Source organism: Daphnia carinata, chromosome 3, assembly GCF_022539665.2.
Source record: "Daphnia carinata strain CSIRO-1 chromosome 3, CSIRO_AGI_Dcar_HiC_V3, whole genome shotgun sequence".
NCBI classification, from domain to species: domain Eukaryota; kingdom Metazoa; phylum Arthropoda; class Branchiopoda; order Diplostraca; family Daphniidae; genus Daphnia; species Daphnia carinata.
Window position 1 is genome coordinate 11242258 of NC_081333.1, and position 16500 is coordinate 11258757.

Genomic DNA, 16500 nt, shown 5'->3' on the forward strand with positions numbered 1-16500 from the left:
AACAAAAAATATATATATGTTTTTAAACGGATCCGGTCCATACGTCTCCAACCAATAAAACGCACATTCAAGGACGTTGGTCAGTTTGAAGTTCTTGGTCGAGTGGATTTGGTCAGATGAAATATGATCGTCTTTATAAACAATATCTTTTTTTTTTCCTTATTAAAAATAAAAAATCCAAAAAAAAAAATACGCGTTACTAACAGCTTTGTACAAGATGGGCAAAGCGGCGCCTTCCAGAGAGTTAAAAAAGATTGCGGCTGTGACGCAATGCGACGTTCAACACCGAGTCCCTGCCGCCCGTCGCATTCGAATTCTCTCATTGCTTTGTGTGTGTGCGTGTAACGAACGATGGGAAGGCTAGACAAGGAAATTAATTACGCGTGTGTGGGGGAGGGTAAATACACACGCGGGACGCCCATCATCGACTCACTTCCTGGAGAAAAAAAAATTCTCCTTACAAACTTTTTTTCCCCCTTGTAGGTATTTTATTATATTAACCCTATTAATCCTTCGACACTGTGGCAGCCATTACCGACAGCTGTTCAAGTTTTCTGTTCTTTAAAAAAAAAAAATTATTAAAACAGCCCAGCTCTTGCGAGCGATTTAAATCCTGTAAATAAGTTGAGCAGCCATTTGACTGATTCGTTTGGAAAAAAAAAATATGGCTATCGGAATCTATTAAATTGAATTGTGATATGCAGTGACCTTTTTTGGCATTTGAATAATGGACAGTTATTGCTCGAAACAGTGGAAATAAAGTTTTACAGCACATCCACGTTTATTAAAGAGCTAAATATACAAGATGGAATGGATATAAAGAGACATGGTATTTTTTGTTTTGTATACAGTTGTTCTAATGGAAGAGGAGCAAGGGGAGGAACAACAGCATCAAAGTAAAAACAAAAAGAAAATAGAAAAAATGTCTGTATTTCCTTCGAATAATTACCGATGGCACGTCTCACTTTCAGCTTTTGACTCTTCCAGCTCATATCGTTCTCGTCTTATGTACACGCGCAATAGCTTCGGATTCAATCGGACTCACTCCGCACTGTCATCACATTTTTTTTTTCTATGTACATATTTTCACATTGACAGTTTTAAACTATAAAGAACCACGAAAATACATCGCGCGAAGGAAAAAAAAAAAAAAAAAAACGGGAAAAACACAGGAAAAAAATGGTCACATTTTTTTTTGTAGGAGTTTTGAAAATAATTTTAATGCAAAAAATGGAATTAAACACAAAAAAGGAAAAAATTACGTACACACGCACACACATAGTATAGACACATCTCCAATAAGACGGGGTGTGTACGAATCACACATTCAACGTCCCAGTCTTTTTTGTTTGTTGTCCAGGTCTGCCAAAATGGTTCCGTCAATTATATATTTCCTGCAGGCTAAATTGCCTATTCACTTTCAAATTTTGTTGTTGTCGTAAGGCACACTTTTCTATTTAAATTCCCCTCCCCCCTTTGTTTTCAAACTTCCGTTCCGTCTTCACCCTCGTCTTCGTAGGCCGCCTGGCCACCGCCACTATCACCGCCACCATTTTCATGATCTTCTAATTTCACTGAATCACCCGTCGTCGAATGCCTTTTCTTCGGTTTGGGTGGCGGTTTGGGCGCTACTTTGGCCGCCGAAGCGACGTCATCGTGATACGGCACGACGCTCGCCGGTCGCGCGACCACTATTGATCCGGGTGGTTTTGGGGGCACGGCCGGAGCAATTTTCCTCCTCAGGCCTGTATTGCTACTCAGGCTGGATACGCTGGCCCGGCTCCCCGCCGTGCGGAAATCCGGAATGGGCGAAATCACCTCGGGCGCCGCGTTAGAGTATGACGTGTTGGCGCTGGTGGGCGTCGATGAATCGTTGAGGAGATGTTGCATCTCGCTGTCATCCGCCCGCCGGATCGGCGTGCTGCTGTTGTTGTTGTTGTTGAAGTAGCCAAGCACCGGTTCGCGGCCCATCCGGTGATGGAGCTGATGATGATGATCATCGTACTGGCCGCTAGAGAGGATGTTGGGCGTACTGTGTTGGTGGTGACGTTGCTGGACCAAGGGCGACGACGGCGGAATGTCCACTTCCTCGATGGGCACATAATAAGCTGGAAGAGAGATCTTGTGCCCTCGGCTAAGCGTGCTGGACTGGAGGCGCGGACTGAGGCCCGACGAAGGATTGGGCGTCAAGCCGGCTATTTTATTGAGCGACAACGCCGACGTTGATGATCCATCGGCCGTCACACGTGGTCCTATCGTGTCGTACAAAGGTTGTTGCGGTTCCTCCGGAGGTAATGAACCAGGTCCGGGAGAGGAAGAAGACATGGGCGGAGGCGAACTGGCCCAACTGGGCATCCTCGGCCGCGGTCTCCTGGGCAGCGTCACATAGCCCGGTCGGGGTCCGGCCGGAAGTAAAACGGCCGTACTACTGGTGGTGCTGCTGCTGTCGGTGAACTGCAGAGGCGGATGGATACCAATGACGCCGTAGCTCGGGTGGCCGGCAAGTTGAGCTGCACTCAACGTCGACATCATCATATGCTGCTGCTGCTGATTGGCCGCTTCATTGGACGCGCCCGAATGTGTACTAGGCGACCCGCCGCCTCGGGCTCCTCTGTGTGGAATGTCCAGCAAATCCGGATAGAAAGATCCGTCAGGATTTTGTTGCACTTGACATCCGTCCAACATCATCAAGTGTCTCGTCAGATTTTCAGGAACTCGACTCGAGTCGTAGCGATCGCCCGGAATGTACGTGTTGGATCCGTGCATCATCCGCATTTGTTGTTGCTGTTGTTGTTGTTGCTGCTGCTGCTGCATCTGCTGATGGCGCAATTGAAGTTGCATTTGCATGTGTTGCTGGGCGTCGATGTCCGTCTGAGCGACGGCATGGTATCCGTCGGTCGAGGCATTTTGCAGCGCCGTGTGCTGATCCATTTCAATATCCAGCAGAGATTTCTCCTGTTCGGAAACGGCTGCAATCGATCCGTTTCCGTTGGCCGTTTTGGCCGAACCGTTCAATTTGGTGGCGCTGCCGTCGCGCGGCTGCTTTCTCTTGGGCATGCGGCGGACGAGGCACACAATGAGCAGGACGAGTCCGACGAGCAAAACAAGCGCTCCGACAATGGCCAACGTGATGGCCGTCGTGTACGACATCAATCCCGTCTCCTCCTCAATGAGGATGGTGACGGGAGCCGGAGGCGTTTGCAGCGACACATTAGCGTCCACTTGGCCGCCTTTATTGCGGGCGATACACCGGTACTGGCCAGCATCTTGTTCGCTAATGCGTCGCAATGTCAAGTTGCTCCAATACTCGAACTCGGGTTGCTGCGGTTCGGCGTGCGGCGAAGCAATCGGCGGATTAATTTTGGTCGGATGCGACGACTGGCGGATGACAAATTGTTCGCTCTGCGACGCAGTCGTCGTGTTGACAATCTGAATAAACCGAGCGGAAAATTGAGTTACAAATCTCATTAACTGGCCCTAGTTTCTCCAATGTGACTCGCAACACACAAGCGCATTACGTAATCAAGGTTTCACCTCTCTCTATTTTTTTTTTTTTTGTTTACCTGTCGGTTCTGGAGGACCCACCAGATGGTGGGCGGTGGGTTGCCGCTTACTCGACAGCTAAAAGTGACGTCGAATCCGAGCCGGCCTTCGACGTGCGCCTCGCTGACGTCGATGAGCGGCTTACAGGCGAAATCCTCGGCGGCCAACCGGCTCCACGGCTTCCCTTTGAGATGCTCCGGCTCGGCGCAGAGCGTCAGCGTCGAATTGAGATTGGCCTCGGAGAGGTAGTCGCGCAGGGCCAGGAGACGGCAGTCGCAGTTCCACGGGTTGTCCTGCAGGTCGAGGCTCTTGAGCTTGTTGAGTGGGAGGAAGACTTCCGGTTTGAGGCTGGTGAACCTGTTGGCCGAGAGTTTCAGCGTCTCCAACTTGCTCAGGTCCATAAAGGCCTTCTTGTCGACGAGCTCCAGTTGGCAGTTGACCAGTTCCAGGCTGCGCAAGTTGGGCAACGGCGGGAACTGATGCGCCTCCAATTTCCCCAGCGGGTTGTGACTCAGCGACAGGGAGCGGAGTCTCTCGTTGGCGTTGAACGTCTCCGGATTGAATCGGCGCAGTTGGTTGTGCGACAGATCCACTTCGACCATGATGTTGAGGTCGTGGAAGGCGTCCTTCTCCACGGTGCGCAGGCTGCAGTTGCGTAGGAAGATGCGCTGCAAATTGAGGAGACCGACGGAGGAGAAGGCCCGGTTGACCAACACGCCCAGCTGATTGCCTCGCAAATCGAGCACTTGAATTTCGGGGCTCAAATTTTCGGGTATCGTCGTGAATCCAGCGCCTGGACACTCGGCCACTTTCTTGCCGTCGGCCCATTTGCATGTGCAACCGGCCGTGCATGTGGCCGTCCAATCCGCTTTGGCCAGACCTGCCAGCATGGCCACGATGCAGAAGAATAACATCAAAATAGCCTTCAGCAAGATCGTCATTGTTGCCATGTTGTCCTTAAAATCCGGCGTATTTTTTTTTCCAAACCCTCCCCATGCACCAATGAACACAATTTTATTATTTTCGTTTTTTTTTTTTTTTTTGGAATGTTTAATTGTCTCGGTAGCGAACGTGATGACTGGGATTCTTCATGTGGATCCGATTTAGTTCATTACCTGTTAAAAAAAACAAAAAACAAAGAAATTCCAACGTTAATTTCAAATGATTTTTACAGTTTTCAAAGGTAAAACACAAAAAATATTCCCCCGGAAAATCTGTATCCGTTGTGTAACTTCCAACTGAAAGAAGTTTCTAGAGGAAAAAAGATAAAGAGAAAGCTAAAGCATAATGATGAACCTTGTGTGTACATGGCCACACGAGCGTCCTAATCAGATCCCCCCCTTCAGTGTTGAACTTTGTTTCCACAACGGCTGCTCCAAACTCAAAGTTCACTGTAGTGTGTCTTGTCTGCTTACTGGGGTTCTATTTTTTTGATAAAAGAACGGCAAGCTGTTGGAGAGGCCTACAACACACAGCTGGGTTTCTGTTGTACGTAAAAAATCGGACTAGACACAAGAAGAAGAGATGGGGCTAAAAGATTAGACGTTCCAAGCTTTATCTTGCGGTATTAAATTTGAAAAATGATTCTCTCTCCGTAGGCTGCGGTAATCAAATCCAGCCAAAACTATTTGGCCCCAAACAACAAAAGAATGAATTACGACAGATTTTTTCTTTTCACGCACCGTTAGCTAGCGGGAATGATTCGAATGTCAGCATCATGCAGAAAAGAAAACTGAGACTCATTTGGGTTAGCATTCATCAAGAACACGACCACAACTATTGTACACACACACCAACGCCGTTGTTATATGTATCCAGACGCCTACGATAATGAATGTAATGCATGCCCCATAGGCTAATGCTTCCCCCGGCTTTTTTTTTATCATCAATCCTCACCCTAACAGAAAAAAAAAACGAAACTGGGAACTGATAAAAAGCAGATAACTTTGCCGTTGTAATATTTGTTTTCTGCATGAAAAAAACGTTCAAACACTGTAAAAGATTTACCCCAGAGACGACCGTTACTGAACGACCGAGCAAAGGTAACAATAGGTTAGAGAGGGGCTCCACCCAAACAATCATCAAGGAAAAGTGTAATCATTCATAGAGCACATACGTGTTTTTCCCATCAGAAAAAAAGGTCTGTTCTCTTTCGCGGGTTGCACACACAAAAGCAGCGGCTGGATTAATCCCGAAAATAACAAAATGGCTAGGAAAATGGTACAACACCACGCCCAAATCGATTTGGTCCAATGGGAATGTTTTGTTTAAAAAAGAAAAGAAAATAGGGCCTAAATCTTTTAACTTGTTCCACTCTAAATGAAAAAATAAATCATAAGCTTTTTACATGTTTTTTTAAAACAGACGAAAAAAAACTTGCCATGATTCATTTGTTTGAAACTCTGTGAGGACAACATTTTAACTACCTTCAAGTTCGCTCTCGGAAGAGTTGAATTAAAAATTATTTTTTAAAAAGAAAAGGAGGGAAGCAAAGTTTGTGGTAGCACGACACACACAAAGTTCTGGATATTTTTTGAGAAAGAAAAAAAACTGCCATGAGAGTAGAGGAAAGAAAAACGTGACAAGGTACAAAAGTCGGCCTGGTCACACAACATGGGTTAAGAAATGTGTGGCTGGTTGCATTTTGATATTATATGACATTTTATGATGACGGTCGTATAAACTAGCGTAGACAAGCACCGCGAGAAAGAAAGAAGAAAAAAAGTTTTTCGTGATATTCTTTTTAAGATGTCCCTCAACTGGCGAGTTCACGCATTCAATTCCCGTTTCTTGCTCAAATTGTAAGGAGGAGGGATGAAACCTCATGAGTCATTGGCGTTCTTTCTTTCAGTTAACGAGTCGAAGTTTTTGAAAAAAGCATCCGGTTGACTCAACACGCGAAGAAGAACACGAAATTATGAAAAATCTAGTTTTCTTTTTTAAACTAAGCCAACCCCATTTTTTTTCCATTGCTATCACCCAAGGAGATCAGGCGGGATGGGTGTCTCTAGGCGATTTGATGGATTGTTCCACACACGCACACACACACACACAAAAAGGCACAAGTCTGGACTGCTCTTTTTCAAAACGTCTCACAAGGAAATGGTTGATTTCTTGTTCCCCAGATGGGCTAAACCCCAGTGAACAACTTATTGAAGGGTGTCATTTCAAACGTTCCATCAGACTTCATTTGGTGCGTTTAGAATAACTAGGGAACCAAAAAAAAAGGAGAGAGAGAGAGAGAGAATACTTCAAAAAGAGAATTCGAGACAAGGACGCCATTATGGCTTGGCCAACGGCGGCAACAACATCCGAGTTTTGTCGAGCGTTGACCGTCAGGGGGCAGATCGAGGGGGACACAATTTTGAATTTCTTTTACCTGATCACGCTGTATAAAACATCCATTCGATCCATTAGAGTGGTTGTCACGCATGGGCGAAAAAAGAAACTTTAAAAATGAGGAAAGAAAAATTTGAAATCCAGCTCACACTATACGCACACCTGGCGGGAAGCCAGTCGAGACAACGACAACCTCAGTTTTTTTTTTCTTCACTTATTAACCATGGCTACGTGAGAAAATTGTTACATTTGATTATAATCCACAAGGAGGCTTTACTGTACTACTCGATCGCATCAAAAGATTAAAAAAGGGGTTTTTTTGTTTGCACTAGAAACAAAAACAAAACACGTTTATCAGTTGCCAGGAAATATCACAAAAGATTTGCAGGCACACAAGTTTCGCACACAGCGACGACAAACGGCAACGAACCAAAAACGTAACGGACAGGACGGGCTCTCGACAACGACTGGCTGGCTTGGAGAGGAAGGCAAGCTTAACTGACTGCACACACACACACACACACACGCGCTTGGCTTAAGCTTTTGCTTACCGGTGAAGGCAAAGCTTCCCCAACCTCTGTCAACCCCTGAGGCCATGTGGCATTGAGGGGTTTTTCTTTCTTTTTTTTTTCAAGGGTTTACCACCGCCGGCGCCACATAATATAAAAAGAAACCTAGCGGCAAACAAGTGAACTATACGAGTTCTAATCATTATCCCGACAACAACAATACTACCAAAAAAAGGAAAAATATTATTAAAATAGATGGGGGCAACATTCCATTTAGTCGGCATTTTATGCATAAAAAAACAAATGAAAAACGCCGGTTGTTGAAACGGAATCTAATTTCAATTCGAGACATTCCACGAAATGTTGAATTTTTTCTCCTTTTTCACTTCATTTGAAAACAAAGATTGACCGAACATGAAACAAAAAAAAAAAGAATTAAAAAAAAAAGTGAAATTATTTTTATGCGGTAACGGGAGAGTCACGAAAGCCCTTTCTTCCCCCCCAGTATTATAAAAACAAGATGACTCATTGCGGTTTCTTGTTCATTGGTGGTTCCAGCATCATCAGGTCTGTTATTTATTTTTTTTTTCATTTCAAATGTTTTTTTTTTTTATCTTTTTCCACGCTCAGTCTGGACAGGTGCAAAATTGTTGAGATTTGGCAATGATTTCTTGTTCGTGCACGTCACACTTCAAATAATCAAACACTGAAAAACAAAACAAAACTAAAATTGCTTGGTTCATGTTTGTTTGTTGTTTTGTTTCATTAGATTTGCAATGAATCACTTGGAGGAAGTAAGAAAAAAGCGGTTTGAGCACGAAACGGAAATGACTGTTTGCTTTAGAAAATGGTCGCCAGTCATTTGAGCAGTGACGTTCTGCTTCAAGTAACCGTACCAACTCTGTTGTGCAGTTCGCATTGAAACGCGATATGACGAAAGTGAGACGAACATTTTTCTAATGTTGTATGTGTTTTCAAGACATTCTGATGGATAAAAAAAAAAAAGAAATTCCATGAACTGAAGAGTGTCGGATAAGAAACATGTAGAACGTGTCTTAACCGTGCTGTTCGAGCCTTAGCAAAATCACTATGCCCACGTCTAATGTATCCGAAACTGACCCTAAAAAAAAATGGGATGTTTGTCAACCTAAGACCTCAGTAAACGTATCTCTTTTTTTTTCTTTGCAAAAGCTTTTTTTTTATCACTGGTTTCTGTATCAAGTTCTAGCTAAACATTCCAGAGGAGGATTTTTACAGCAGACTTTTAAGAAAATGGATAAAGTCTGTGGCTATAAATTCAGGCCCCTGTGATCCAATGGACTGAACTTTATGAAAATTCTTCTCTGTTTGCAATATTAGTTAAATGGAATTTTGTTTTTCATGTACGTTATGCAGAATATTTTCCATTTGATTAGAATCATCGGAGTTTTTTTTTTTTTTTTTTCTGACTCACTTTTGGCTTTCATTCCCACACACACACAAAAAAAAGAGGGGGTTCACACTTCCGTTTGGTTTTGCATCTGAGGCCGGATGTTGGACCGTGTCACATTCAGGAAACGGAGACCAGTCGATTCTGCTGGTGTCGACGGGTTGACTTTGCAGCACCGACAACAACGAAAAATGTTGACTCTCAATAAATCACAGCCGTTGATTCGACGAAAGAATTTGGGGAATTGGGAAAAAAAAAGGGAGGACAGTAAAAAAAAAAAAAAAAAAAAGGATGAAAAAGGCACGTACATCGATCAGGATATCTGTCTTGTTCCGGGGCGGAAGTTATTTCAAAACGACCTAATAAAAACGTTACGTACATAGGAAAACTAAAAATAGTCATAAATAAATAATGCACTTGGAAATCGAACCCATAGCCATCGAGTGGGAAATGAAAAAAATCGACAAAAATTAGACAGCAAAAATGATAACAGTAACAGCCAAACAAAGAGAAACTAAATAAAATACTATGAAATCAAATAAGGAAAAAAAAAAAAATCTACAACCAGATCGATTCCCTCCGCCAATTACGCATAGGCCATACATCCGCTTCCGGAGAGACAGAGATCAGCCAGAGGTCAATCGTCCCTCTATAAATTGCCCTTATAAATGTTCATATCTTTTTCTCGGCCATGAATTTTCGGCGTTGGTTGGCAACTCGCCACAATTCCCGGAAGTAAATGCGTACGTGGATGTCGTCATTTAATGCCCCCACAGATCCGTCATAAATTTCATCACTTTCTCATGCCGTTGTTAAATCTTAAAAACTCATTACTTTCATTCCCAAAACTTCAGATTTTAAAAATTGAATTTGTTGTGCCACCTACTGGCATTTTCAGAGATCAAATCAATAAAATTCACACGACTTTTCTTCCTTTTTTTCTTCAAAAACATCTTGACTGATTAAATCCCACACATATCACCCAGGTGATTTTCTTTTTTCGTTGCTTCGTAATTTCTCGGTCCATGGGTCTAACTCTTTCCAAGCGTCAACGAAATACGAGAAACAAGGGCCAACGACCTCGCCTGTTTCAATCAAACTTTTCACTTGATCTGATCAAGTTCTCCAGTCAGACATGTGGCGTTCGAAATGTCAGCAATAACGTTAGCAACACGAATCGCAAAATGAACAAACTGTGTGTCTAGTTGTTTACCTTTTCCGTATAAACCACGTAGTCCAAAGTAACAATCGATAACACGATCAAGAAATTGTGGGATCACTCCTTTGTTTCTCGCTCTGCTGAGGCAGACGTTTTGGCGGCAATTATGGCGACATCGTCGTGAAGAAAAAGGAAGTTTACCTCCCGGCACTAAACGCTTAGCATTTAATGCTCTACGAACATGGAGCTATTTTTAATCTATTGCGCAAAATGTTGTTTTCTAATGGACAGATAAGAGACCACTCAGTTGAAATTCCGTCAGAACTAAATGACAATATAAATTTCCTATTGGGGGATTTCATCCCTGCGGCTATGCAAGTTAGAATATTTGCAGACGATTTTCAGTTAGATTGCCCTTACCAAATACGGGAATCAACTTACATAAATCTGGCACCTTACGCACGACAGAAGGGGGGAGGGGGTGAATTGTTTTTTTGTGCGTTGATCCAGGCGAAATCCTCAACGAGGATGGCCCTGGACTTTCAAATGTGTTTTAGTTCTGTGCACACATACTTGTATAGTGCTTTATAGCAAATGGTGTGCCAGAGTACAAATTGTGTTACAGCAAAAACGACTCAAGCGTCAAAATCAGCCGGCAATAGCAGAGAGCCGGACAATTCTCCTAGGCAAAAGTCGTTTCGTTCAATCCACTACACGTTGCCAAGTCTCTGTACAGAGAGTTTCAAGCAGCTCATTATTTAAAGCAAAATCTACTCGCCAGTTTCGTCTTATTTACATCTACAAACGTCAACAATCTACTCCCGTTGGCTAGATAGCGGATTTAATCCAAGCACTCGAATGTTTGGCTGTGGCCGTTGTTGCCATTTTTTATTCTTTTTTCTTTTTTAAAGAAAGAAAATTGCAAAATTTTGTGTCGCCGACGAGGGACTTGAAAGATAAAGGAAAGCGATTCATTACGTGCTGCAAATTATAGAGAGACAAATTGAAAAGGAAAAAAACAGGAAACATTTACAAGATGAAAAGAGCTTGTGTCTTCATCTTGGCGTTCCGGCATTTGGAGAACCATGGCTTCCGCCAAACTAAACAAAAATGTAGGGACACAAAAGGACGAACAACATGACGTCAAACTGGACGTGCAAAATTGGCCCCTTTTTATTCATTGTCGAGAGCATCGCCTTTGACAAAAAGGGAAAAGGCTAGTAATGTATTTCCGCTTGAAACGTCTTAGCGTCCGATTGTTTGATGCCTGCAGTCTCGTCTTACACGAAAACATATTTTCTTTTGTATTGGGGAGGGGGAGTCATGAAATCTTGCAATTTAAACACATAACAGAGGTCGATTGAGAAAGAAAAAAATGTTAAAAGTCATTAAATTGGTAGCACGAAATGGGGGTCGATTGTTTGGCAATGTGGGATGTCAGTCAGCAGACGACGCTCTACATTTGCACAGATTTTTGGTGTTTTTCGACAGAAACATGGAATTTCGGCCACCAAAACAAGAGCACCTTCTTATCAGGAACAGTCACAACGTATTGCCACTTGGGCACGTCTTCATCTCAACGTGCATTCTACCCTTTTTTTGTGCGTTAGTTCATTTCTATATCGTGTACGTGGGGACAGCAGCAGACGTGATCAAACGGCCGTTTGCTCTACACACAACGGTCCCAGAAATTTTCCTTTTCGTGAAATCATGTCCCTCTACAACCGGGTTCGACCAATAGTTTCACTGGATTTTTCCCTGCCACCAGCTGTGCTTCTATTTTGTGTGTGTTTTCTTTCCATTTATTTCAAGATCCATTTTGTTTTTATTCAACTATTCCTAACAATTGGAAATGAATGGCTGTAATTGAAAAAGCCAGCTGCTTTTCTTTTTTGAGAAGGTGAGCTAATCAATAATACATTACATAGACTAGAGACGCTGTTGGCATAGCGCTGTAGAAGAACATAACATCCTTTCGCTATTGTTTATGCAAGGCCTTCTTTTTATCCGCCATTTGTTTATGCAAGGCAGCCACCACACTCGCCGCATCTGATAGTTTCAATACATTTACTTAAATGGATGTCAAACTTCGTGTGCTGGTTTTTTTTTCTCAAAATAAAAAAAAAAGAAAAAAAAGCGGACATGTCTACGGCTTCCGGAGGAGCTCTGTTCCTGGCCAGCTTTGATAATGACGACTGATGATGCAGCATCCCGAAGGGCGAACGTGTGCAAGCAAGAAGAGAGACATCGTCATCATCACGTTATCTTTTTATTTCGGCTTCGTGACTTTTGGACGAGGAAAGACGGGAACAGCCTTTTAGCGCAGCGTTTGAAAACAAGACGAAAAAAAAAGGAAAGAAAGAAGAGAGTCTTTATTCCGCCCGGTGGCCAGTAACTGGGCAAACTACTTTGGTTAACTATAACTCTTTTAAGATGAATGCAGCATGATCGCTATATGGAAATGAGGATGGGCAGAGAAGGTTAAACCGATTTGCATAGATGACAGACGAGCGGATCGTGAACCGAATTAGAATAATGAATTTGAACCGAGAGACTTTTGCTGTCATTTTCACTGGATTGGTAAAGACACATTCAACATAAGCTGAACTGCGCATTATAAGCGATAAACTTAAAACGAAATTTTCCCCATTTATTACTATTTTTTAACCCAAAGAACAAAAGGATCGATGCATAGAGAGTTATCCTCACTTGTGAAGGATGCTATGTATAGAACAGGGATTCTGCGACTGTCGTGTTGCGGACACACTTTGAATCAATAGCTACGCGGGACATTCTTCATCACCCGCACAGTCTTGTTATTAGTAAACTAAATATATCAACGAAATTTGCGCAGCGCATGGAACGAAATCAAACGCCATTCTGTATGTTATCTACGATTGGTTTATTTAGCAGCCGCCTACAATTGATCTTTCCCTTTGATAGCATCTCTATGTGTATACACTTAGACATGGGATATTGGATTTCAGTGGTTTTTTTTTAGCAGAACATGTACATCGTATATCAATTGAATAATTAATTAGCAACAAAGAGGAGATGTCGAGTTATTAGTCTCTTGTCTATAGGTGAATCCATCTCGAATAGGAAATTTATGTACACGGTTGCCCCTGATGTGTGCGTATAAAGACATAAATTCGACACTAGAGTTATATAGCTCGTTATATGATGTAATGCCAGGGATTATTAGCATCAGAATCTCAGCCTATGGGAGGAGCTAATACAATCAAAATGGGCGGATATTCGGCAGTAATAGGGACATAGGGGAGACTATCTAAAAAACTAGTATGATGAATCTAATTGGCTCAGTCTGGTTGACAGCACGTCGTAATAATAAAAAAAAAGCGTCACCCTCTTTCTTTTTTAAAGAGACGTTACTTTCCCTAACACACGTGTGTATGTGGCAAACGAATAGGATGGGTTGAATAATATACCTATAGGGAAGTAAAAAAAAAAAAAAGGGGGGGGGGGAGAACGGAGGGTGCGATATCGATGTCACCCCATACAGTTCCATCGCGTATATCCGCCTGGAACGCACAGCGGGAGACGGTCAGATGAAATTACCTCGACGACAACATTATATAGAGCCTATATGTAGATATATATACCCTCAATCCTTATAAGATAGACCGCAAAATAATGGGGGAGAGGGACAACAAAAATTGATAGGCCAACGATTGGGGAGTGATGCGCTCACGCGGATATGCACACCCAATGTTCCCGTCCGGACGTGGATTTTCCGTTGTTCCGACTACATATATTTACGCGATGCCTATATAAAATAAATATAATAAAAAAAAGCTGGTGAAAGAAAAAAAAAAGGAGGGGAAAAATAAACAAAAAACATTGAAATGGCGAACGATTTTCCCCAGCAATGGAGAAGGGTGCAATAACGAAAAGGGAAAGTGTGGGTTTACGTGTTTCTAGATTGAGTTAGGGATTATGTTGGAGCTTATACGCAGTTGAGATCGCTATATAAAACGTGTGCTTATTGGGGGTCCACTTTATTCTCGTATATATATAGAGTGTGTACATTTACATCCCGCTATACATAGCGAATGCTATGGTCCCCCTTTTTTTTTGTCTTGTGTGGACAAGATGCTTGTCCGTTGCAAGAATTTTTTTTCCCAATTGATAGTGCATCCATTAAACTGCATATATGGAGATGGGATAGTGTATAGTCTATAAAAGCATTTGATGTAAAGTATGGCGGTAATGCAGCGGACCACGTGAATGCCCGAAAAGCGAGGCAGTTCAGCTTTCAAGCGCTGAGAACAGAACGATTTCTAAAATATTTACATTAAAAGAAAAAAAAAAAGATGAATGTGTTTTGTAGTTATAGCGGGCGGAAACATGAAAGTAACACACGGAAAAGATGGCGTTCTTTACGCTAATCGTGTTTTGAATCATCATCATTAATAACACCGGAAGATGATGGTGCCAAAAAAAAAAAAATCAGAGAGACAAGAAAAAACAACATGAATGTCGGAATAAGCACGACGGGAATGTGATGAAGTGCTAGTCACGCCCAATCTTCACGCCAAAGCATAGTGCCACTAATTTCTTTTTTTTTTTTTTTGTTAGTCAACGTTTTTTGTTTGTAACTTATCGCAAAAGTCAATAAAAGCTTACATGCATAAACAAAATGAAGCGCCATACACAGCGCAAACATTCACGCTGTTCATCAACAGACTTTGTTTTGCAAGAACGATAAAAACGGACGAAAACATCGAGGCTCAATACGCACAACCATCATATAAGAACGGGCGTGACGTTAAATAGCCGTCACAAATAACACGAGGCTTGAAGTCAATTTAGAAACCTAATTGTGGCTCATCGAACAGGCGTTTTAATGCGATGTGAAAGGTGGGTGAAGGTGGTTTTGATCCCCCCCCCCCCAAAAAAAAAAACGCGAATTGCTATCAGCATTTAAAGGTGGTTGGATTTATGTGGAGCATCAGGTCCGCGTTATGAAAAGGGGGAAAATAAAGCACTACGACAAAAACTTAATCGTCTCCGGTGACCCTTAAAATGTCTCCTGTAATCCACGGGCGATTAATAAAACTGCCACGGTAAAGAAAAAAAAATGATACAATCGTTTTTTGTATATACAGACATTCTTTTTGTGTACATACATTGCTAGGCAGGTTTGTGTATCTATATAGCTTTGCTGTATACGGTTATTGTGGGGTGAACGTACTGATGCAGGTTATGTTCCCGAAGCCGTAAAATTCGATAAAAATTGCAATCAACTTGGGGGGAAGTAAAAAAGGTCTTAGCAACTGAGCAAACAAACGATAGGATTGGTTGAGATACATCGTACGCAGGGATCTGTATTACTAAGTAAGAAAAAACGATGGAGAAAAAGGATGGACAGCTCTGACCTTAGCGAAAAAAAAAAAACATCTCGAATGTAATGGATGATTTTTTGAAAATGTTGCTGTAGACTCTTGATGGCAGATCAGAGAGAAACACCAAAACAAATAAGACTGTGACATATCGTTCGACGTACAGCAAACATCGCAAGGCCGTGAATATGTATGTATAGGGATCTCGTTTATCACGCATTGCTGGTCTAGCTTGACAGCAAACGATGATCTTTTTTGCTAAACTCCTTTCTTTTGCGCGATCATTTTCGGGTGTTGGTGGTGATAATATATTTCCAAACTAACGTTTTTTTTTCTGTTGGCAATGGTATCAAGTCGAATGATTGGATCTGTGCCAATCACAGCGCTTCGTCAGCGAATGCCGAATTCCATTGCAAACGTCTAATAAGAAACGCAGGCCACAGGAATGGACATTTATGTGTTACGTAATGGCTCTTCGGACATTTCCCTTTACGAGACGAGAGAGTAGTAACAATACCACCGCTGTAAAACACATACTGTGTAACGTATATACGTCATCAGCATATTTTCTTACATTTCTATTGTTGCAGGAAAAAGGAGGAAGCCTTTATTGGGTTGTTTGTCTACGTGTCTTCTGAGTACATAGGTTATTAATCGATTTCCAGAATTTATAGCTTTAATGAAATGTTACATTTTCCTTAGTTATTTGTGAGAGTAAAGCAGATTGATTTACGTCAATGTCAAACATGTGCATAACTAATGATAGGATCATCTTTTTTTTGGGTTCAGATGAGAGCATTTGAGAATTCTATCACGAACACTGAATAAGAGCAGTCCGCAGACTGCTGTCCTCCATGCAAAGCGCATTTATGAATGTGTAATAACTGCTCACTAACAAGTCAGTTGACACTTGTCACCATCGGCGGATACACGTTCGTCGTGACTTGTTACACGATCCGTACGGGATTAAATACGAGACAGCCTCATTAGCATCATTTCATAGCTCAATAGAAAAACGGTATGGCTATACGTTTGATAGACATGTTCTTTGACCCAAATCCATAGACGATCGCATTATAAATAAATCAAGTCTTACACTTCACGATGGCAGTCAGAAGAATATGTAAACGAGCGGTACGCATCTAAACACAGAGTGGT

The 16500-nt window shown here is 42.3% G+C and overlaps 1 protein-coding gene across 2 annotated transcripts in view; it reads right to left on the bottom strand.

Moving 5' to 3' along the window:
- Positions 1–759: 759 nt before the first annotated feature.
- Positions 760–16500, bottom strand: part of LOC130697568 (uncharacterized) — a 30017-nt gene continuing 14276 nt past the window's right edge. Inside the window, exons 1-3 of one of the 2 annotated variants that reach the window (XM_057520479.2) lie at positions 6923–7375; positions 3564–4658; positions 760–3429 (exon numbers count right to left, since the gene is read on the bottom strand). In XM_057520479.2, the coding sequence (XP_057376462.1) occupies positions 1483–3429; positions 3564–4493 (2877 nt within the window). In that variant the 5' untranslated portion in view covers positions 4494–4658; positions 6923–7375 and the 3' untranslated portion in view covers positions 760–1482. Of the gene's footprint in view, positions 3430–3563; positions 4659–6922; positions 7376–16500 lie in introns of those variants that run through there. The other variant, XM_057520480.2, reaches the window with a different exon arrangement.